General features: G+C 39.3%; 1 protein-coding gene across 23 annotated transcripts in view; it reads left to right on the top strand.

Annotated features, from left to right (window-relative positions):
* The window catches only part of FOXP1 (forkhead box P1), a 499,850-nt gene that overhangs the window by 410,661 nt on the left and 65,973 nt on the right, over positions 1-23,216 (top strand). For all 23 annotated transcript variants that reach the window (XM_075130242.1, XM_075130253.1, XM_048859184.2 and 20 more), the window contains 2 exons: positions 4,216-4,375; positions 10,478-10,682. In XM_075130242.1, the coding sequence (XP_074986343.1) occupies positions 4,216-4,375; positions 10,478-10,682 (365 nt within the window). The remainder of the gene's footprint in view (positions 1-4,215; positions 4,376-10,477; positions 10,683-23,216) is intronic.

The raw sequence follows: 23,216 nt of genomic DNA, 5'->3' as shown, positions 1-23,216 counted from the left end.
GCCAAATGTTAAAAACCACAGTCTGAAAGCTGACTTCAAAGTCACAACTCTCTAATTAATGAACTGCAAGCTTCAGTTTGGACAAGTCGTGGTTTGATGCGCCCATAAATCAACATGACAGGTCTGTTTCACAGTCTCAGACAGTGCTTGTCATTGAGTCACATCAGATGTAAACACAGCAGAAAAAAGAGGGAATATGAAGGAGGTGCAATTGATCAACAGAATTGGTAAAAACCCACTTTTGAAGCACATTATGCATGATCACAGGAAATGGCTATAGCCTCAAGAGGCTTTCTCCTTCTGCTGTTGCTTTTTTGAATCAGATTTCTAACAGCCTTCAAAAGGGAGAATAAGAATTATGGAGCTTCTCCCCTGTGGCTGGCAGGCAATAACCCCCTGTTGTTATTTTGTGCTTCTTTCTTTTCAAAGGCATCAAAATTTAGTTTTTTAAAGATCTTTAACTCTATATTTGAAGACAAACAATAAAGGGCTGCCACTGTCATTCTTATCAGTTACCAGGGATTGTATTTTTTCTTTCTGTTGCCACTTCTTATTAACCTCTTATTTGGTCTATTAGACATAGTTTTGAATGCAAGCCTGCATGCTGGGAGAACATGAAAGTTCAGATGAGCTCAGAGGGCAGATAAAGAAATTTGAAGGGGAAAGTTACCCAGCAGAATGAACGATAAAAGTTAACTCTTCTAAATTGCTGTTGTCAGACAGGAGAGCATCTCCGACACAAAGATGATGGCTTGGAGTTGAAAGAAAAAGCAGACTTTGTGTTAAAAGGCAAGAAGGGATGTTAGACAATGCGATGGCATTTTAATATCTAACACACTGATTTACTGTGGTCACACTTCTGATATTGCACTATCCAGAGTTACAATAAGAAAAGATTCCTTCCTGTTTTAAGAAGAATATTATAATATAATAGACGTAGGAGAATAAGGGTCCAAGACTCTTTTGCTTTTACTACTTTTTCTTTTTTTTCCCCTGATGATGTTAGTTAGAGGCCTGTTTCAACAATGCATTTCATCCCACAGGTTTTTCAGCCCCATTTTCCTGAGCTAAAGAGGGTGTTCTTACTAAATTAGCATGCAGTTGGTGGTCCTATTTTGTGATAAAAATGACAGTCACATGCTAGCAGTTTTGTGATCTGGACTGGTGGTTATGATTTTAACATGGTTTGAACTTGGACATTGACAGATGGAACAAGCGTATTAATTTACTGTATCCCCCAGTCATTAGTGGCTCATAATATTGTACCATCAGTTTACAAAAAAACCCAACCACCACCACCAAAACCCTGTTAGTCAAAGAGATTTGACCTATAACCAGGACAATACACAGGACTTCTGCAACCTTTTCTTTTACATTATATTAAGGGGAATTTACAGCTTGATGCATAGCAAGTTCTGCTCACAATTCCCATCAGTGATTGCAAGAGCTCTTTCTGTAAGTCACTGCAATCTTTTTTTTTTTTAAAGCTCTAGCTCATCTAGTCTACAAAACTGATTCCCTGATACCTGACAGAACTGACTTTGAGAAGCAGCGGACAGAATTAATTTTTAAATAAAGGTAGCAGAAGAATCCCATTTTGTGTGTTCAAGTTGGGCTAAGAGGATTGTTTTAAAAAGGCCGTTTGTCCTCCAGCAGTTTTGACAGTTTATGTTAGGCGGTAGGGAGTAACCTAAGAAAGGAAAACAGACCTTTGACAGAAGCTTATGGGAGGGGATCAAAAATGCAAGTTTTATCAGGATATTTCAGCATTTTAACACTGACTACTGACCTGACAACAGGACTGCACTGAGACCTTTTTTGTATGCATTCAATTGTGAGAAGTAAACAAACTGACTTGTATCCTGTGTTTGGTAACTGGGTGGGGAGCACAGTTTGGCAACGTGTGTTGCTTTTAAATTCTTTCTTGGACAATGGGCCTTGTATACTTTTATATCCTGGCTTTTCAAATGTAGAGAGCTTTCATGAGCTTTTCTTAGGGATAGCTGAGAAGAGAACCAAACAAGCATCAGTCAATTTTTATAAATAAAGTGTTGTAAAATCTTAATTTACATTAAGATGGCAAGTAACCATGTCCATACCAGGGAGTATTTTAATTCCATTTTTTTTAACATGATCGCATTCATAATTTTTTATTATGAGAATATCTGAAGAGCCAAAAATTATTCAAACATGAACATCACTATCATTGTGGTTTACATTAATCTGATCACTTGCAAAATGGGAAAAACAATTGGATCATTTTGAGCATGCTGTTTTACAAATGAAAATGCTGGCTCTTAGTTTTAATTTATTTAAATTTTTGTTGTCGGTACTGTAGATTTTGTTTTTCAGAATGGAACTCAGTTAACTTTCTCAGTGGTATGGGGGTAGGCCTGAAATTGGATGCGAATATGAGATTGGTTAGGTTTTTGCTATAAAATAAGGCATTTGGGGATTAGAACAAAAATAGCTTCCATTGCTCTTAACTTTCTCCAATAGTCCTTTTTAAAAATCAAGCTTCTATCAAGTTGAGCGTGACTGGGTCTATTCTCTCATCGTTGCACTGATGCCTCTCCCATGATCCGAATGGAGCATTCCATATGTGAATGGGGTGAATTGATTCCTTACATTTTTTCAGGGACTTTTTAAAATGTGGGGCCAGCTCCTCAGTTGGTGTAAACCAGTGTCGCTCCAGTGCCTTCAATGGATTTCACTGTTGCCCACAAGCTGAGGATCTGACCCAGGATCTTTAAAGGGATTGTAAGGCATTAAAATGAAAAAAGGTGATGATTGGACACTTCGTAAGAGTGTCTGGGCCTGCAGTTTTGTAAGAGTTAATTTTCTTTCCGTAATTGTTAGCTATAATGGGGATAAGACCTCCACCTTGATATGATTCCTAGCAGATTAGGGATATTAGATAATTTCCTTCTATTTATTGTACTGCTGCGCTGTATTATCTTTCTATCACTCAGATAATTACTAAGGAAATCTACATAAATTGTTTTTGGCTAGCACAAGGAACTGCTAAACACTGGCATGATGTATTGATGTTTTACACAACAAAAGTTTTCCTCCTGTCATTGTACAATAAATAAAAAGATATGTATCAAAATGCAAAGCCTTTCATGGTTTTTTAAGAACAAAGCAAATAAAATACAAGATGAGCATGGAAACAAAACCTAGAGGATTCCTTAAACTGAAGCAAAATTAAGGACTCTGAAGCCCGGAGTACAGTACTTATTAAACACTCACATTCAAGTAAGATGTTGTTTGCTAAATTATGAATGTATGTAATTAAAATCTAGTGGCTGTTTCTATGAAAGATTTACAATGTTATTTCATCGTTTGTCATGGCTAATTAACAATATTAGATGAAGTTTTTCTTCTTCAAAGGTCTGATTTTTTCTCATTTATTTATGTCAGAAGTGATAAACAGAGTAGTTAAAAGCTTCTCCGGGCGCAATAGTGAGAAAAGCAACATGTTCTTTTACACCTCAGAGGTTCAAGGTTCAAATCCCCGTGGAGTACAGCAACTCTGTCTTCTTTATAGTGAGAATAATTAAAAATTTCAAAGTGCAGAAAGTAAAAGTCTTAAATATAGCATGGAACAATTCAATATACAGGAGAAAGTACTGTAACTTGATTAATGAATAAGAGAGAGCAAGTATAGAAAATGCAATAAATTAACCCAATCATTTGCCTTAATAGTTGAGACAATCCTTGCATGCGTAAATGGAGCATGGCACAGGATTATTTTTCATTCCTCTTAAGTATGATATGACCTTGCAGTGTGATTTTCCATTTATATTCACGCTGTTCATCCTGAAGCATCACCAAGTACTTCAGACTACACACGGGTTGCTTTATTCACCACCAAAATGCGACCACTTCAAGGGTGAAACTTCTGTAGTGCAATATAGCACAACTTAGACCAAGAAATGCCAAATAAATATTTCAGGTGAAGTGCAGGGGGAGTTTTGGTAGGAAGAATGGAATTGCCCAATGTGGACTTGGGCCACATCTTGTGGTTAACACTACGACTGAAATTATGACTTGGGATCTTGAATGAGAAGTGGTCAGGGCCTCCACTTAATATCCTTTCTTGGTGATGACTATAATCAAATGAAGTGTTTTGAAACCGGGAGCCATTTAAATACCTTGTATAAATACTTAGTTCTGGAATGACAAATGTGCCTTTTTTTCCCCCCCTTTCAGCCACAGCAACAGCAAGTGGCTACACAGCAGTTGGCCTTTCAGCAGCAGCTCTTACAGATGCAACAACTGCAGCAGCAGCATCTCTTGTCTTTGCAGCGCCAAGGTCTGCTAACAATCCAGCCTGGCCAAGCTGCTCTCCCTTTGCAGCCTCTTGCTCAAGGTACGTGTGCGGTCTGGGAACCGCCAGCTGTAAACCTCCATCTTGGGGTGTTAGAGAAGACAGCAAATACATCTAAAATGAACTGACGGGCAGGTTGCTCATTAGAAGGTTTGTAGCTGTTCTTGGGAAGCACAACGCTGAAGTGTTGGATTGCTCTAGTTAGAGATGGGCAGACAGTATGGAGTCTGGGTTGAGTTTGCATGAGTGTCCAGAAGGCTGGACTTGAACCTCCTGGGTCTACAAATCCAGATTTGTTCAGAATAGGCCTTGCTAGAAAGATTGCTGGCACTTTGGTCATGGCTAGGAATAGCTGGAGAACAGCCTCTGGAATGTTATTTCGGCACTTCAGGTCCTTCCTGACAGGAAATCAGACATGGGAAACTCAGACCCAAACATTGCCGATCGCTGGGAGTTTGATTCCCTTTTATCTCTAGATCTGAGCAAAGGTGGGAATGTTTGGGATTTTTCCATGCCTGTTTTACTCATCCTCGATTCCACTGTAAGTACACACACAGTGGGCCAGATCCTCCACTGGTATAAACTGGTATAGCTCCATTCTCCTCTCAAACTGAAGCAAATTGGGATTAACTCCATTGAAGTTAGTAGCGTTATGCTGTCATAAACTGAGAATCAGACCCCTTGCATCTTTCCACAGTCACATACTCTGCAGTAAATTAGTACTCCTCTGAAGTACTTAGGTTATTAAAGATTTCTTTAAATGTGTCAATAGGTCCTTTTTATTTAGCAGTGCTTTTGAGAGTGGTTAAAAATATATGGTTTATTCTTCCTCTACTTCATTTTCACTGGGTTTATCTGTGTTACAAGCCTTAAGACACTGAGACCAGCCTCAGCCCAGGCTGTTCTCATTAAGAAGGCAGATTGTTCGAAGTTGGCATGGCTTGAGGAGGAGCAGGTCTTTAAAATATAATGCTGGTATTTCTGAAGACTCTTCTCTTCCCTTCTCCCATCCCCTCCCCCACAAAAAAAATGTGTGCTAAATTTAAAGAGTCACCTTAGCCTCTCAAGTCAGCTCAGGTTGAATGATTTGGTTTCTTCAAAGCTGTTAGCCTCAAGGCTCCTACCAGTTGCTAAAGCCTGTAGTGCATTTATATTCAGATACACTCAATTAAACCGAGGGAAGAAGTTATACTTCCTTGTCTCCCCATTCCCCCCCCCAAATATACATATTGCTGCCAGAGGGAGGGTGATATAGCCAGCAATTCTCTCCTCAGTGGACGTAGGGAGATACCTAGTGTGTTGGAATCCTCCTTGGCCAGATTGGGCCACATGTTTACTTCCATCCTTTTCCTAACTTCAGTTTGAAGAAATTAAATTCTGCATATGTCATTTATGCCTTGGCTGCCTGAATAATGGAGGTCTGATGTTGGACTTGCCACGCATGCGAATCTTCCGTTGATTTCAGTGGAGGCAGTGTCTGTGAAGGCTGCAGGATTGGGCCTTAGATATTTACTCCTCCTCTAGCGCATCTTTGTCAATGGGGTGGGGGGCAATAGTACGGAACTAATCCAGAAAAAAGGCACGTAGGCTATGCCATTTGTACTTGCAAAATGTTACAACGTGCATTAATTACACCTTCAGATTTATTGTTGGAAACATCGCAAGCTGTTCCGACACACCCACTGGACTCAAGCTTCAACCTTTCTAATTTTTCCCACAGCCTCTCTACTATTAAGTTTGCTCAGTAAGGTTCATTGTATAGTACATCAGTTAAGCTGTCCAAAAGAGGGCAATTGGGCAGTGACAAGACACGCTCATGTGTAATGTGAAAGAAATGAACGTGGTGATGCATGAAGTGTAATCTGTGCAGTAACACATCAGAGACACCAGTAGGTAATTCAGCAGTCATGGCATTGATTGATATGGTTAGCAGTGTAGTATAACTATTAGTCCCTATAACATTAGGAAGTAGCATATTTAAAACCTAAGGGGTGCCTAGCTGCATGCCAGAGTTCACATAAATATAAACAAAGGTGCTTCAGAGGTCTGATTCTAGTGGGGAAATGAACTATAGTGTTGGTATCATCTCTTGTGAAACTGGGACTCGGTTTAAAAGAAAAAAGTAACTTGAGAATTCAGGCAGGTTGGAATACAAGACTTTTTTTTTTTTTTTCATCAGAGAGAGAGATGATGGCTTAAAACTGATGTCATTATGAGGTTTAAATCAACTTTCTGCTTGCTTGAACATGGTCACCTGGGTATGGAGGTACAAGGACAAAAAGAGGTTGAGCAACTCAGTTTGTCTTTGAGCCAGTGATACCTGGGGTTGTGAAATTGAGTTCCATGAACAGTAATCTGTCAACTGTCCCCACAACATACATTTTTTAAACCTGTGCCTGCATTTTCTTTCATAATGAAAGGGACTAGTTGTCCTGAAAAATGCAATGATGAGCCAGAGTTATGGTTTAAAATAAATTAAAGCATTTATTACAAATTAAAAAAGTATCTCTAGTGTACCCTTTTCTTTTCAGAATATTTTGCCAGACTGGAACAAATACTGTAAAACACACACAAACCTCGAGTAAATGTAGACTTGTATTCATGACAAATTAAAGCATTTGCTACCTAGTCGTATTTTAGATGGCATATAGTAGTTGTAATATTAATAAACGTTCCCAAGGAGTGAACCACAGTTTATATGTAATTTTTGTTTTGGTTTTCAGAATTCATTCATTGTTTAAAACTACATTTTTGTTTCAGCACTTGCCTATTGTCTTATACAAAATAGCACATCCTCTAATGTTATATTTTTGTAATCAACGCAGTTTTTTGGACTTGGACACATCTATAATCTGGATTTTACATCTGTACACAGCCACAATTTTAAAATAAACCCAATGTTAGCAGTATTCTGAACTATTAAGGCTAGTTCTTCAAAATCAGGCTATAACATTAAACGAGCAAATCTCGCTTCAGATCACTGCTGGGTGCAAATAATAGGATGGAGGCATCTAGTTGTCTGATTGCTCTCACAAATTAGGCAGGTATACATTTAAATCCTGTTGTTTGCACTTGCAAAGTTGCAGACATAAATAATTGTGGCCACAGAGAGTTGCATGTGCAATTTTAGAGGCTTGATTTAAAACGTGGCCCTTAATATTAAAGTGCAATTATATAAGGGTAAATTACATCATTTATTATGTTAATAGGCATATTTGATTTGATTTTTAGCATTTGTTCATCATTTTGGAAGATGTGTTTAGGGGCACTGCATTTAAGAACCATTTAGATTGATGAGCAATAAGCATATCTTTCAGCTGTTAATTTAACAATTTAGTTAGGAATCATCTTTGGAATTATTGTTGAAGAGTTAAATTTTGCTTTCTAACCAAGTGATTTGGTCATTTAAAAGTAACTGGTATCACTTGTGTGTATATATATGATGTCACAATTACAATTCTGTTATCTAATCCCGTCTGACCTGAAACCCTGGCTCTTATTACCTACAATTCTACTACACAGCATTTGCTGCCTTCCACTTCCAAACTGACCGTTACCCTCATACACTGAAAGGTGACTATAATTCTCATTAATGTTAATATGAGTTATGCTTGTGTATTAAGTGTAGAACAAACCTACTGACTTTGGGGGAGGGGGTTATTACTATAACACTTAAAAGCTTTGTCTTCAAATGAAGCATTAATACATCCAAAAATGATATAGATGAATTCTAAAATATTTTCCCCATTAAAAACCTATTACTTGTCTACAGATAGTGGAAAATAATAATAATAATCATCCGATGAAGTGAGCTGTAGCTCACAAAAGCTTATGCTCAAATAAATTGGTTAGTCTCTAAGGTGCCACAAGTACTCCTTTTCTTTTTGCATAATATAAATGGACTATTATTCTTTCTCTATTTGTTTATCCCTCCAAAATAAAAATTGGTGTCGTGGACTCATGTGGTCTCATATCAATATGTTATCAACAACAGACAAGCCTATCCACTGTTGTTGCAATTGAGTAAACAGTGGTGTAAGGGTCAGCCCTATTCACAGGTAATTGTTAGTGTGCAGACAGTCCTGTCAAGTATGTTAGCTAAAAATACATCCCACACTGTCACTTTGCAAGGTGTTTGAAAATAATCGCCCAGATGCAGCAAAACAGGACTTGTGTAATGACCTTTCTCTTTCTTTAATTTGCCTCAGAGGTTTATTTTCAGGGGACAAGTAATAACTGAATATGTCTAATAACTAAATGCTCATTTGGGACAAAATCCATCAAAATATAATTGGCATTTGATATGTATGAAAGAAAAATGACTTGGCTTTAGAGCAATAGATGTGTCCTAAGACTGTGTGATCACCTAATGTATAAAATTGAAGCTTCTTTTATAATATATAGTAATTGCAGATACTTAAGCATTTTTGCATTTTTTGTAGTAAACCGTTAGCAGAGACCAACTGTTTTTGTTAATGCTACTCTCAGAAAGGCGGGGAAGGTTATTGGTCTGTCGTGCAATAATTTACTCCTCTTTGATATGCAAACGATCCACGGTGAATATAAAAAAATCCTATCAGACTCATTTCACAGTTCTTAACCACTTAGATTCTCTGGAGTCTATCGCCTCATTAGACCAGTGCTCTCCAAAGCTAGCATAATTAAAATCTTTAACAGTTTAGCAAAGTAAAGATGTTTGGCTGATCACGTTGAGATGATTATCTATCCATTGTATTCTAAATGACAAAAATAAATTAAATTTAGACCTTGGCATTTTTTATTATGTGTTTCAAATGAATATAATGCATACTACCTCCCCCCTCCCAATACCGTAGGCTTGGTAGGATACATGCCTGTTTGAGCTGCTGCTGTGTATTCAGAAAATGGCAGATTTCCTTAGGATAGCTGCAGCGTTACAACACCCTGAAACAATGAACACTGGACCAAATACCCAGGAAGTCCTACTCTAAAGCAGACTTTTTTTTTTTTAAACGTTCAGGATTTTATATGTTTTAGATGTCTTTAAAAAGATGCCGTCACTTCGGCTTGTTCTATTCTCCCGTACCCTTCTGAACGAGCATTCTGTGATGTGAGAATGTGAGGTGTTAGATCATGCATTCTGAATAAAGATTATGTTTATAACATGATCAAAGTCTAGAGTCCAGGCTGTATTGGGCCACGTTACTACTCCCTGATGTATCACCAAGGGTGAATTTTATCCCACTGGTGTTGTGTAAAGTTATCTCACCTGGAATGCTGGTTGAACATTGTAAATAAGGCTGGTGTCCATTTTGAAGCTACTATGAAACAACATTTCTTGAAGCTTATTTTATGTTTTCATTTCACTTGTGAATGGCTCATTAGCATTGATCTAAGAAATGACAGTAATAATAGTGTTACTTTATAGAAAGTTATACAGTTTTTCAATAGACACATCCATCAATTAAGTGAGCAGTACTAGAAACCAAAATTAATGAGAGAGATAGGTGTGTTAATGAAATAATCATAGTATAATCAATTTGGCTGTTAAAATTTGAAAAGCATTCCTGGAAGACGATATGATTTCATAATTTATGTCTAAAAGTGATTAATAAAAACTGTATTTAATAATAAAGCTATTTGTCATCATTTAAAACTAAAGCACAAAATTAGTCATATTGTGGTTCATGTTGTCATAATAACACAGTTGAATACTTTTATTTGAAGATCTTCCTTGATTCTAAAAATAGATTAGAATGTATTCAATTATTTTTTAAAAACGCAACAAAACTTCTTCAGATGGCTGCAGAGTATAGCCTGGCCCCACTTTCTTGCAGTCATCTCACAGGCAAAATTCATTTGGAGCTCTGCCTCCAAAGGGTCTCTGGGATTGGGCCCTCTGGTACAAAAATCATAGAAATACTAATTAATGGCACATATTTTCCCCCAGAAATCTTGCTTTAATAGGAACTACGTGTTAGGTGCTAATCAGTTTAGCAGGAAACATGAAGTGTTACTTCTGTATTAGCCTTTAGTTCAAAAAAAAAAATAACCCCACAGAAAACTAACACTAGGCTTTGTTTACTGACTCTTTGATTTAATTACTGTTTTAAGAGGGCCGAATTAGCTGTTAATTGATTTAATTATCCAATTTGTTTGTTTCAGGCATGATTCCAACAGAACTGCAGCAGCTCTGGAAAGAAGTGACAAGCTCTCATACAGCAGAGGAAACAGCAAGCAACAACCATAGCAGTTTGGACCTGTCCACCACATGTGTCTCCTCTTCAGCACCTTCTAAGACCTCCTTAATAATAAACCCACACGCCTCAACTAACGGACAGCTATCGGTCCACACTCCTAAAAGGGAGAGGTAGGTGCTAGTAGAATTTACATATATCTACGTGTAAATCAGTATCTGGTTATTCTGATATTGGTGACTCTAACGTGAGCTTATTTACAATGATGGCCAACAACCTGGCCCACATTTTGCCCTTGCTTTCTCTTCCCATTGATTGCAGTGAGTTTTCAAAAGATTTATGATAGGGCAGAATTTGGCCCTTTTGTTTAGGGCTTTATGGCTTGCTAATTGGATGACTGCTACACAAGTGCATGCATGATTAGTTTCTTAAAACTGTATTGAATATGATCTGTGATGTGACGATTATAATTGTTTTAACTTTTCCAACATGGCATTAGTGTTACTGTTGATGTGCCCTAGGGATTTAAATCATGGGTGAGGAAAAATTAGTTGGTCAGTACCACCCATTTTATCATAAATAACTCGCTTTGTTACCATGTTGTAGTTCCTTATCTTACATTATGTTATAAGGTTGCAGATCTTTGAACTCACCCACTCCCACAAAACAGACCAGACTTGAATTCTCCAGGTTGATAAGAAGTGCATTATATCTTTTAAAGTACCTGTAAATTCAGATCACTGGCACAGGGTTGGTTTTTAAAAGTTTGAACTAATTTGTACTTGCCTGGTGGTAGTTTGAAAGTGGTGGCTTAATTCAGGGGTTGTCTGTTGAAGATGCTTCTTAAGTATGGTTCCACTTGATGTGAAGGCTATTTCATTTATGTTTTTTTCCCCTGAAATTTCTGCATCACTTCCATAAGGTACTTCTAACGTAATATTTTTAATTATTGATTACAGTGAAATATATACTCCTAAGTAAAGGGAAGTTCTTCTTCTTGTTTGGAAAGCTACTGTAAGAGTTCAGGCTTAAGGGTTAGTCTGAATCCCGTGCTCGCACACACGTGTCAAACCAAGATTTATATTCTACGAAAGAGAGTTTATCTGTGCTTGAAAAATGATACCAGACACTCACTAGCCAAAGACTGATACGAAAAATGAAAGATGTGTCCCCCTCGTGAGGTCCTACAACATGCTCTGATGAGAAGTGCCGTCCCTATCCCCAGTGACATGATGGACAGGTGTGTTTGGGATTCCAATCAGGAAGCCTGCTCTATCTTTCATATGAACTCTCACCTCCTTTTAGCTGCTGGAAGGAGATCCTCCTCTCCGACCCCCCTACTGTAGTCTTCATCCTTCTACCAGCCTGCCAACTGCTGGAGATAGGATATCTCTGCTATTCCATCCCTCCTCCAAAGAGCCTCTGGTTTTCTACATAGCTTTCCCAAGCAGCACAGTGAAATTGACGCGATTCCTTTCCCTTTCCCTTTTGTCCACAGAGATTCTGAGTAGCAACATTGAGATTGACCAGTCTTGCTTTTCTCTTGGCTGCTAATTGGAACTGGGTCTGCAGACTAAGGAAGACAGTTCTGTGTACATTAGTTGACATTTCAGAAGATTCTCTTCACTAGCACAGAAACTTAATGTTTAGTTTTTGATGAAAGCTAGATTCCACAGAAATGGATAGTTTTGTTCTTCCTTCACCCTTTTACTCTCAGGGAAGTAGATGAGTGATTTTTTTTCAAGCCTGGGAGTTATTCCAGTGGTTGAAAGCATGTTGAAAAGAAAACTACATGAACATATCATGCATCTTTCTAACATTAAGGAAATCAAGCTGTTTATGTATATGTATAATATAGAGAAGAACACATCCTTGAGAAAGTTGCTGTTGAGATGTTATATACAGTAGGAATAATTTTGTAACTTACATAGGAAGGACTCTGACATTCATATGAGTGACATATATAGATATGAATGTACAGGTTATAACACACACCATCCCGGATATAGTTTCCATGAAGGACTAGATGGGATACTAAACTAACTTGATAGTGTTTCTTTAAATGATTAGATTGTATCTTTGCTTTCTTGTACAGCTGAACAATAAGAGTTTTTATGATTTTCTGGTCATATTTATACTCTTGTATTTTTTCAAAATATCTCTGTTTTTTAAAACAATTAAAGACCGCACAATTGAATGGGTCTGCTCTCTCACTTAGTAGGAAACAATAGGTCCCTCCCTATGTTAAGTTTGGAACACAGTGGAGGTAGAATCATAGGACTGGAAGGGACATTGAGAGATCATCTCGTTCAGTCCCCTGCAGTCATGGCAGGACTAAGTATTATCTAGACCATCCCTGACGGTTGTTTGTCTGACCTGCTTCTAAAAATCTACAATGATGGAGATTCTATAACTTCCCCAAGCAATTTATTTATGCCATGTATGGGATTTATGATGCAATGGATTTATGAATCAATTTTGAAATAGGAACTTGCTTTCCATATTATTGTAAAGCAGAGCTGAAAATATTTTGTCCATACAGTATATTATAAATGTTGGTCTGAATGCAATTACCTTTCACAAACAAGGTGATACGTATGTTTTGTTAGTGAAATTCCACACAATTAATTAGAAAATTATTAGTATATCGCTGAATGTTTTGAGATATTATAGGTTAGTGAGAGACCTTAGAAAAAACCTCAATTGAATTTATAATACACAGTATATTGTTAGCTTATTACAGTACTTAGTTGTTTGTCTATTACATTCCCTTTATTATCATATTATCAAAATATAAAAATACAAACATGGCTGGGAATTAAAATAAAAGGGCTCTGGACTTTGCTTTGCCTTTCTCTATTTGAGGTACTGAAGGTTTATGCCATCCATTTGCTGCAGTGATTGTATTACATCTTTATCCATAAGGAGAACAGGAGACTATACACAGAAGAATGCCTACTGGTGCACTTAAGGTTTCTGTAGCAGTCTCATCAGGCATTGTGGTGCCTGCCTAGATTTCACATGACACACAAAACTCTCCTTGTTTAGATGTATTTCATTCATTTCCTCTTCGAAAGAGTGTTTGTGTACCATCCCTGTATTCAGGGTGGTGAATGAGTAATAAGAAAAGAAGTACCTTTCTTATGGGTAGAGATGTATATTTAAAAGCAAACAGAGGGAAGAAACCTACAGAATAATAGCAGAGAGAACATAGACTTCATAGTTTTGTTCTCATCTAATACCAGATTGAAAAATTAAGCTTGGGAAATAAAGTCTATGGACCTGAGCCTGCCCTCTGTGCTCAGTCAAAACCCCTATTGACATAAACACAGATTTTGCTCAAATAGGAAGGGATGTCAGGATATGGTCTGGTGTGTCAGGAAGTGTACGAATGGCCGTTCTGAACCTCAATCTAGACCTAACACTTCTCAGTAGTAAGCTACAAGCGGTACACAAACTCCTTGGCAGCACAGAAATTTCCTTTCTTAGCAACACACTATCCTGTGGACAGTTTGGGGCAGTTGTTTTTCTGCCCGGAGAATGGTCTTTTGGAGGGCACAGCAGATTTGCGTCTTGGCGCCCTGCCTGTCCTCTCTGGCATCCTGAGACTGCTAGGAGGGTGAGCGAGAAAATGGATTGCAGTGGCTTAGGCAGCTGTTGAGACCCGCAGTGATGGGCACTAGTACAAAACCCTAAAATTGACAGATGGCTCCCAGCTCTGTGGGCCAGATCCTGGCACCCTGCTACAACACGTTAGCACTGCTGCAGTGGCTCAAAAGAGCAGCAAAGCTGCACTAGTTGGGCAAGTGAAACTTCCCTGCACATAGGGCATGGGTCTAGAGGAGGAAATGGGGCCAGCACTTACAGGCCCTTTATCCCCCAATCCCTCTTGGGTCTGTATCGAGCACTGCGTGGCTGAACTCTAGGATTGATTTAGTTGGGGATGGGTTCTGCTTTGCGCAGGGGGTTGGACTAGATGACCTCCTGAGGTGCCTTCCGACCCTGATATTCTGTGATTGGAGCCTGTGTCTTTTATTACATCTGACCCAGCTCGTTCAGCAGAACAGCCAGTTGTGTGAAGTGATTGGGGCTGAGAGGAGGGTGAACTAGCTGTGGCTCAGTCTGGGTAAGATGGAGCTCGTGTCAGCAGAATGGGGAAAGCCACAGGAAGAGTTGGCAAAGATGAAATCAGCTTCCTGACTGGAGGAATGTAAGCACCACTCGTTATACAGATCTGCTGGTTGGGCTGGCTGGATCCCCCAGGGGCTTCTGGGGGCTCAAGTTGCCAGTGAAGCCAAGCCCCCCCCCCCCTTTTTTTTTCCCCTGCATCGATAGGAACTGACAAGCATGTACATTTTCATTTCACGTGCGGGGGGAGCACCAGGTATTCGTGTGTGTGCTACCTCCAGACTAAGCTGTTGTAACACACACTGCAATGGGACTAGACTTTGAGACCATCGGGAAGCTGGACTTCATGCAGAACACAACTGCCCACTTACTGAGCAGCATTTCACATGGGGAAACATTGCTCCATAGTCTGTCGCTTTGTATTGAACCAGAGAGTCCTGCGTGGTTTGGGCCACCCAGATGGCATCCTCCTCACGCCCCGTGTGATATCTGTGGGTTGATTATCAGGGGAGATGCACCTGTTTAAAAGAAATGGGGCTGGGGACAGGGCCTCTTCAGCGTGAGACCAGTGGAACTTGCTGTCAGCCTTGGTCTGACCCAGTCCGGAGTTACTGATTTAGATTTAAACAATAAAAAACACAGGAAAAGCTCCAAATACCTTAACAAGTAATCATTTACAGCCACACGCTAATGATCACCCAGCAGCAATAAATAATCACATGCGGGTAGGAGTAACATTTGCTCGTAGGGTGTGCATAAAGCTTTTCTTCCCCCGCCTTGGGGTTTTGGACAAGGGAATGAGCTTTAGGGGTGCAAGCTGGTTATGTGGGAGTTGCCATAATTGTTGTTGTCCCCATCCTCCTCCTCCCTGGCACGTGTTACTGGGGCACTTTGTTCTGGATTTTGTGGCATTATTGATCCTGTGGACTTGATTCTGTTGTTGCTGACCATGCTGTAAAGCAGAGTAACGCCACTGATCTCAGTGGAGATAGAAGTACCTGTGTAAAACCATTTGGAGATCAGTGTCCTCACTGTATGTTCTGGACGAAGGGATTTGAGCAATGGATAAGTACTTAAAAAGAATGGGGGAAATAATTTTTTGTTTTTATTTTTATTTTTTTTACCATGCTCAGATGTCACCAAGCTGAGGCCCCAGTCCTGCAGCTGGATACCCATAGGCTTAAGGGTCTGCCTGCACATATCAGATTGGTGGATCAGGGCTCAGATTTGTGATGATGGTGGCAGTGCTGGCAACTATAGTTAATCAGTGGAGACAGTCACCAGAACTGGATCACAGTTCTCCTCTACAGCTAGACAAATAGAAAATTCAACCACCTGTGCTCAGAATCTTCCCTTGGATGTGCGTGCACAGCTTCAGGAGACTCAAGTGGGAACCAAATGCATTTTGGAGCAGTGGGTATTCCCAATTTATAAAATAGGTCAAGAAAAGAGAAAGGTTGGCTAAGAGGGTTGGTTTTGTTTTTTTTTAATGCCCTGTGCATATTACTTTGATAGAAACCCTTTTTTAATTAAATGATATAATTCCAGCTAGAAATAATGGGTTAATGCTTTCATTCACTTTGTCTTTAAATGTATATTACATCTATGCTTTTGTCCCACATTGCGCCCAGTTCTGTAAGTAGCAGCAGCAGCTCTGGGGTTTGGTGCGTAGCAATCTGTTAAGGAGATAAATAATCTGCTTTGGCATGACACTCCTACTCTCCTCTTTAATTTGTCTTACACAAGGAAAATTATAATTAAATCATTCAGGGTAAACCCTTGAGTGTTGAGAAGGAAAAAACACACTTTGGTAAAGATTGCCAATAGAGACCAACTTCCCTGTTGTGGCGTGCAGAGACATTTATCAATATTCAGCACTATTAAAGGGAGAACATTTCGTGTGATTTGTGAGGCGGATGCCAAAGCTCAAATCAAGGCTTGTTAAGATCCTTTCCCCATGCAATCATGGGTATTCAGCATCATTAGAATTCAGCACTGCCTGTGTGTTTCATGCTTTGATTTTACTCAGACAATTTAATAATGTTTATTGTGCTGATTATATATATATATATATATATATATATATATAAATTCACTCAATGCAATAAACATACCTCAGTCGTCAGTACCCTAAGGGAAATATTTAGTTATTCACAAAGGATAAGAAAAAGTGAGACCATCAGCTAGCATGCAAACCTCTCATCATCTTATCAGCATTTGGGTTTCTGCAATAACAAGCGCTCTTTTCACAGTAAGTAAATATGTAAAGTCAGTTAAGAACGTCTGCTGTGTGTAGAAACATCAAGAGCAATACCTTGTCTTTTTCATATTGTTCCACTGCATCTTCATTTTGGACAAACTCACGCAATTTTTTAACACGGCAGCAAAAGTGTATTTGCTAAAGTGTTTTATGTATGTGATTCCTTACTTTAAAGGTTGTCGGGTGTTGTCATAGCTGTAACAAAAACATGTTTAAAATATTTGTACATAAGTATTTTAAGTCAAAATATATCTAAATGCATGACTCATTTAAAATGATCTGAAATTGTCCAGAGGCTTACAATAGATTATGATCCTGATCTCCTTTGTAAAACACTTTGAAATCAACTTATGAAACGCACTATAGAAGAGCTAGATGGTACTATTATTATGTAATGTAACACATAACGTCCTCAAGTAGTCTCAGGTGTCTGTACACTGATCCAGTCCCCCTACATAAGTTAGAGTGATCCTCAGGCTGCGGTAACTTATGCCAGTTGTCAGCACTCCCAAGAGGCTGGTATGGTAGCTGGAATTTTTGGGGTGTAGAGAAGCACATGCTACACCAGTTCTGCGTCTTATAGACTTTAAGGTTAGAAGGGTCCATCATGATAATCTAGTCTAACCTCCTGCACATTGCAGGCCACAGAACCTCACCCACTTGTGAAATAGACCCCTAACCTCTAACTGAGTTACTGAAGTCCTCAAATCATGGTTTAAAGACTTCAAGTTACCGATAATTCACCATTTACGCTAGTTTAAACCTGCCAGTGACCGATGCCCCAAGCTGCAGAGGAAGGCGGAAAAAACCCAGGGTCTCTGCTAATCTGACCTGGGGGAAAATTCCTTCCTGACCCGAAATATGGCGATTGGTTAGACCCCGAGCATGTGGACAAGACCCACGAGCCACACACCTCCGAAAGAATTCTCTGTAGTAACTTGGAGCCCTCCCCATCTAGTGTCCCATCTCCAGCAGTGGGGGATTTTTATTACTGGCAGTCACCAGTGGGCCACATGCCTTTGTAGGCAATCTCATTATACCATCCCTTGTCACCAGAGGATCCTCCTGTGCTGGGGGCGATCCTTCTTTAGATGGATCTGTAGACTTTAGGGCTGTTTTGCGCCAGCAGAGTAGCAAAAAAAGCAGCTTTGCCACAGGAGAGAATCTAGGGCAATATGATTTTTGTTCCTGTGTCCTGGAGAGTCTCAATTCTAAGTCTGCAACTCTTTGTTGATTGCAACAACAAGATGATGACAGGTGTGTGTGTTCATGTACATATATATGTAATAATTCATTAAAATAGAAGTTCTATTAGTTTGAGGGTTGCAATTATATAAGTGAATTATGATATAGTATTACTAGACACAGGAAAAGACCATTTGTCCAGTAAACCTTTCTAAAGCCTCCAGGAATTCCTGGTCTCATTTTTACTGTCTTATATCCTTTTCTACCATATTTGAATCCCTTCCCTCCACATAAGCAGGCAGTTAATTCATCGGATAAATAAATAAGTATATGACTTATGTGACTATTTTCTTGCATGCATTGCAGAAGGAATTAGTCTTGAGGAACGATCTGAAGGAGGAGAGGGTAGTGGCATGGCAGATCATTGATCTGCTTCCTAAGCGTAATATATAGTGTTTGTTTTAACCTTACATGCCAACTAAGGTTGCCAACCCTCCAGGATTGGCCCGGAGTCTCCAGGAATTAAGTCTCCAGTCTCCAGGAATTGTCATGTGATGAAATCTCCAGGAATATGTCCAACCAAAATTGGCAGCCCTAATGCCAACCAATCATTGGGCTAAATTCAATGGCCCTTAACTGAGTGAATAGTGGTTCAGCTTGATTATAGATTACAGAATGTGGCCCATTATTAATATGATGAAATATTATCTGGATGAAATAATTTGGCCTATTGTCCCTATATACTCCCGGGGTCTGATTATCCATTGCCTTGCTTCTTGTATAGTCATTGGCACTCATTCTGCACTGGTGCCAGTGATGCAGGGCAAGGGAGAATCTGCTCCTCCACATCCACTTTCTTCTGTGCAGTTGGTTTTTGAAACCTTCATCAGTATGCACTCCTTATACGTCTATCATCGGCCTACATTTATTAGGTTACATCCGATTTATTTCCTCCTTCCACCCCTTCCACTTTTCCTCCAAACAGGTATTTGTAAAATCTGAGTTTGTTGCATTTCACCTTACATTCTGCCTTAAAGGAAGGCTGAGCCCTGTTCCGTAGGCCAACTGTTAAGAACCTTTTCCTGTGTTCTGCACAACAGAAATGCATGTGATTCCCTCCATTGCATATGGATCCAAGTTACGGAGAACCTACTGTAACAGGATTGAAGGGGAAAGCGGCGTCCTCCTGCCTGTCGCACCCACATCTCTTCCAGTTGCAGCTTTGCCTGACCAAGGTCGGCCAGGAGGGGAGGAGTTAGGAACATGCACACTGGATACGTTTCCCTCCTAAATGTAGATAACAGTGCAGTGAGCCCTGTAAGTCATTACAGCCCTGACCAGCAATAACTCTGTGTCTTTAACATACTGCATAAGGGAGTTTTGGTGTCACATAGGGAAGGGCAGCTAAAGGCATCAAAAAGTTGCCCTCCTCCCCCACATACCAACCCTACTCCTAAGAGTGGGGGGGAGTGAGGATCATATAGACATCAGCGGACCCTGCATTTGGCTTCGTATATATATGAGGTTACCATGGACATTACAATATTATCCATGGAGCTCAGCTTGCTCTAATAATCAATGCCAGTCCCTCTCCTTTTCCACAATACAGGTGGTACTGAGCGGATGATGTAATTCGCTGGAAGCTCACAAGAGGTGATGGATATTGTTCCTTCCTGCACTTTTACATAGACTCATAGAAGATTAGGGTTGGAAGAGACTTAAGGAGGTCATCTAGTCCAACCCCCTGCTCAAAGCAGGACCAACTCCAACCATCCCCATGGGCAGGGGAGCATGTAGACTTTGGTTTGTGTTGCATGGTTGTGCCATTTAGAGCCTGATTCGACCAGCCTTACACGCCTTAAGAAGTGCCTTACTCCAGGATTTCAGTGGAACTATTCAAAGAGTAGGTGAGCACAACTCAAGGCGAGTAAGTGCATCAGAATCTGGCCCTTAATATATTGGGCCAGCTTCATCCCTGGTACATAAGCGTGTGCAGTCCATTGACATTAATGCAGTTGCACTCGGTTACTCCAGAGTTGAATTTGATCCAAAGTCTCTGTTTTGACCCCAGACATATAGTTGTTCTTTTAAAGCCTCTATGAAACTTCCACTTAAATGGTCAAAAACCTTCTGCATCTAGCTGCCTCATTCCTCATGGTATCTAGCACGAGCAGGATGGCTAAACTTTTTGGGGCTGAGCTGCACCTGGCAAAAATTGTCACAGCCCCATTGACACCAGGGGAGCTATGACTCTTCATGCAAGCTGGGGATCTGTTTCCTGCTTTCCTTCCATTTATTCATCTTGCTTAAATTCTGCATAGCTCAAAACGTGTCAGGACAGCATACAGTTGGCAGTCTCATTACAGCTAGAGAAGATACCATTCAATGCCATTTGCTTTCCTGGACGGAGTCAGTTTTCTACCCAACCTGCTTTTTAAAAATTCCCTCTTGCATGCCCCAGGTCCATAGTTGCTAATTTTCATTGTCAGTGGGGTGTTTTTAAGCAGAATATATAACATCGGCTATATTTACCATGTGCACCGTGTACCGTGATAGTCATTTCTTCAAGGAATGCCAGCAAATTAGTTACGCGAGACCATTTCCTCATCCACCCATGTCTGAGGTCTTTAATCAGATTATATTTTTCAGGGTATTCTCACAAAGTCCCACAAAATTGTTCCTGTGATTTCCCTCCACAAGTGATATTAAGCTAACCAGTCTGTAATTGCTTACTTTATCATGTGGCCACTTTTATGAATAATAGTGTTATGGTTGCCACTTTACAGTCCTCAGGAACCTGACCTGACATCAGAGAACTTCTTAACTTGAATGGTTCATTCGTTTCTGGTCACGTGCAATAATGATCAGTTATACAATTCCCAACTCTAAATTAGTATATGAAAAAAACCCAAAACACTTTAAATAGATTGGGTGAGCCTTGGCAGACACACAGCAGAACTTTTCCAAATTTTAGCATATGTATTGTTTTGTACCTCCATCTGGCCAACAAATCATTGTTTGATATCTGAGTACTTTGCATATCTCCTCCCTTTTCTTGCAGCTCAGATAATTACGTCTGTTTAATTCAGCTTAATGGTTTTTTTACATACCAAATAAATAGCTGATAGTTTTCTGCTAATTGTGTACATATGTGCACTTTATTTAATTGTGGCAGCTAGAATTTTAGTAACACATTCCTGTCTCAGTACTTAGTGTCCAGCTAATGTCTTCTCTTTCAATTAAAGATGTTTATATATTGGTCTTAAAAGTTGACTTCTCTTATCTTTTTTTATTTTTTTTATTTACATTAAACTATGGGATTCATGTTTTCTTTTTTTCTCTTGTGTGCAAGAGAATCATTTCTCAGTATATGCTCCAGAGATGCTAACTATTGGAAAGAGCTGGTCAGGGAGATGAAGAAGAGCTGTATTATTTTCAGAAAACAATCGGGGAAGGAAAAAGAAACACCCTGGAAAATGTCTTAAAAATGAGGATTAAGTTAGATGATTTTCATAGGACTATTTACTCTGCTGTTCAATAAAACTCCAGCATTGAGTATGACAGCTGTTATATCACATAATGCGTCTTACCATTAAGGTACTGAGTGTCATTTAAAGTAACACACCATCCTTAAGCTGTGTACAGTTCATCCATTTTGCCATGTTTTAATGGAAAAATCAGTTTTTCAATAAAATGATATCATTTACCCCAGGTTGTAATGCTCATTTTACAACTGTTTTTGTTTAATTCCATTTATTTTTTCTTTTTCTTGGCATCCTTTATTTTTTAAGGATTGAGGGAGGAATTTGTTCTCATTCAGGATTGACATGAAATGGTACAGATGCAAAGATCTCTTTGTCCTTCCCTCACAACTCCAAAAATCTTGTGCTAATCTGGAATGCTTTTGTTTTAATTATTATTATTATATTTTAAGGCAAATAGGGTTATATTTTCAAGGTAGTGAAGAGACATTTGCTGAAATCCCATAATTTGTTAAGGGGTTTGTGCCTGCATATTGTTGGGGAAACCAACCTGTCATATGTTGCTTGGTTTTCACATCTAAGCAGCTGCTCATTTGTGTAATGCAAATGTGTTTTTTTCATATGGCAGGTGACTCTAAGGTGTGTTCGCATTTTTTTTATATTCTTCTATGTAATCAGTAGAGGCATATGTATATTATAAAGTATATTCTGCTCATTAAAACAATGGTGTAAACACACAAAGGGAAATTGTTAGTACATGTTGCAGCTTGTCATTTCAGGCTGTGTGAATAAAGAAGATAACTATTCCTTTGGGAAACTATTTCAGGAATTGAGCAACAGATATGCTAGCCAGAGAATTCTTTTAACTGTAATTTTCCTTTTTGTGTGTACTCAAAAATAACATCCTGATGGGTCCTTAAATGCCATTTCATATATAGAGCACAATTTCCACAGCACAGGTGGTGCTAATATAGGACAGTCCCCTAGGCACTTGTCGCCGAGAGTTGTACAGCTTGTTCAGTGTCTGCATCCATATGGCAATCTGTCCCATTCATAGAAAGACATTGTAGCTGTGCCTGTGGGTGCTTTGGTCAATGTAGTGTGAAAAGTAGGTTTTAACTCTCAGCAACCTATGTTCTGCAGTTTGTTTTATTGTAGAATCCGAGTTATAAGATTAATAAAAAAAAAAAAAATTCAGCTCAGAGCAAATTCCAGAACAATTTTGCTGGTTTCATTTTTGGTTACTCTTAGTAGCACATGGTTAACTCTGCCAGTGCGGTTGTTCTGTTTGCAGCATACCAGTGCAGAGTTTACAGGAAATCATTCTTAGAAGAAACATTTTCTTAGTTGTTTAGACTGTGAATTAACTCAGAACTTGCATAGCCGTAGATGGCCTGTATACATAAATATGCATCCTGTATACACAAGCATGGTCCTTTTCTTCCCTTTTTTCTGTTGTGTTGTGCTATTGTTTTTCTTCCACATGCTCCACTTGTGACGTAAGTTGAGTATACCTGTTCAGAAGAGCATATGTTCTCAGCAAGTCCACAGAGTGTGTCTAAGGGTATGTCTACACTGCAAGGAAAAACCCAAGGTGCCAAGTGTCAGAGCCCTAGTCAGTTGATTCAGGCTCATGGGATTCGGGCTGTGTG

Source organism: Caretta caretta, chromosome 7 (genome assembly GCF_965140235.1).
Source record: "Caretta caretta isolate rCarCar2 chromosome 7, rCarCar1.hap1, whole genome shotgun sequence".
NCBI lineage: Eukaryota > Metazoa > Chordata > Testudines > Cheloniidae > Caretta > Caretta caretta.
Note: the sequence above shows the minus strand (reverse complement) of the source record. Positions and strands in the feature narration are given on the sequence as shown.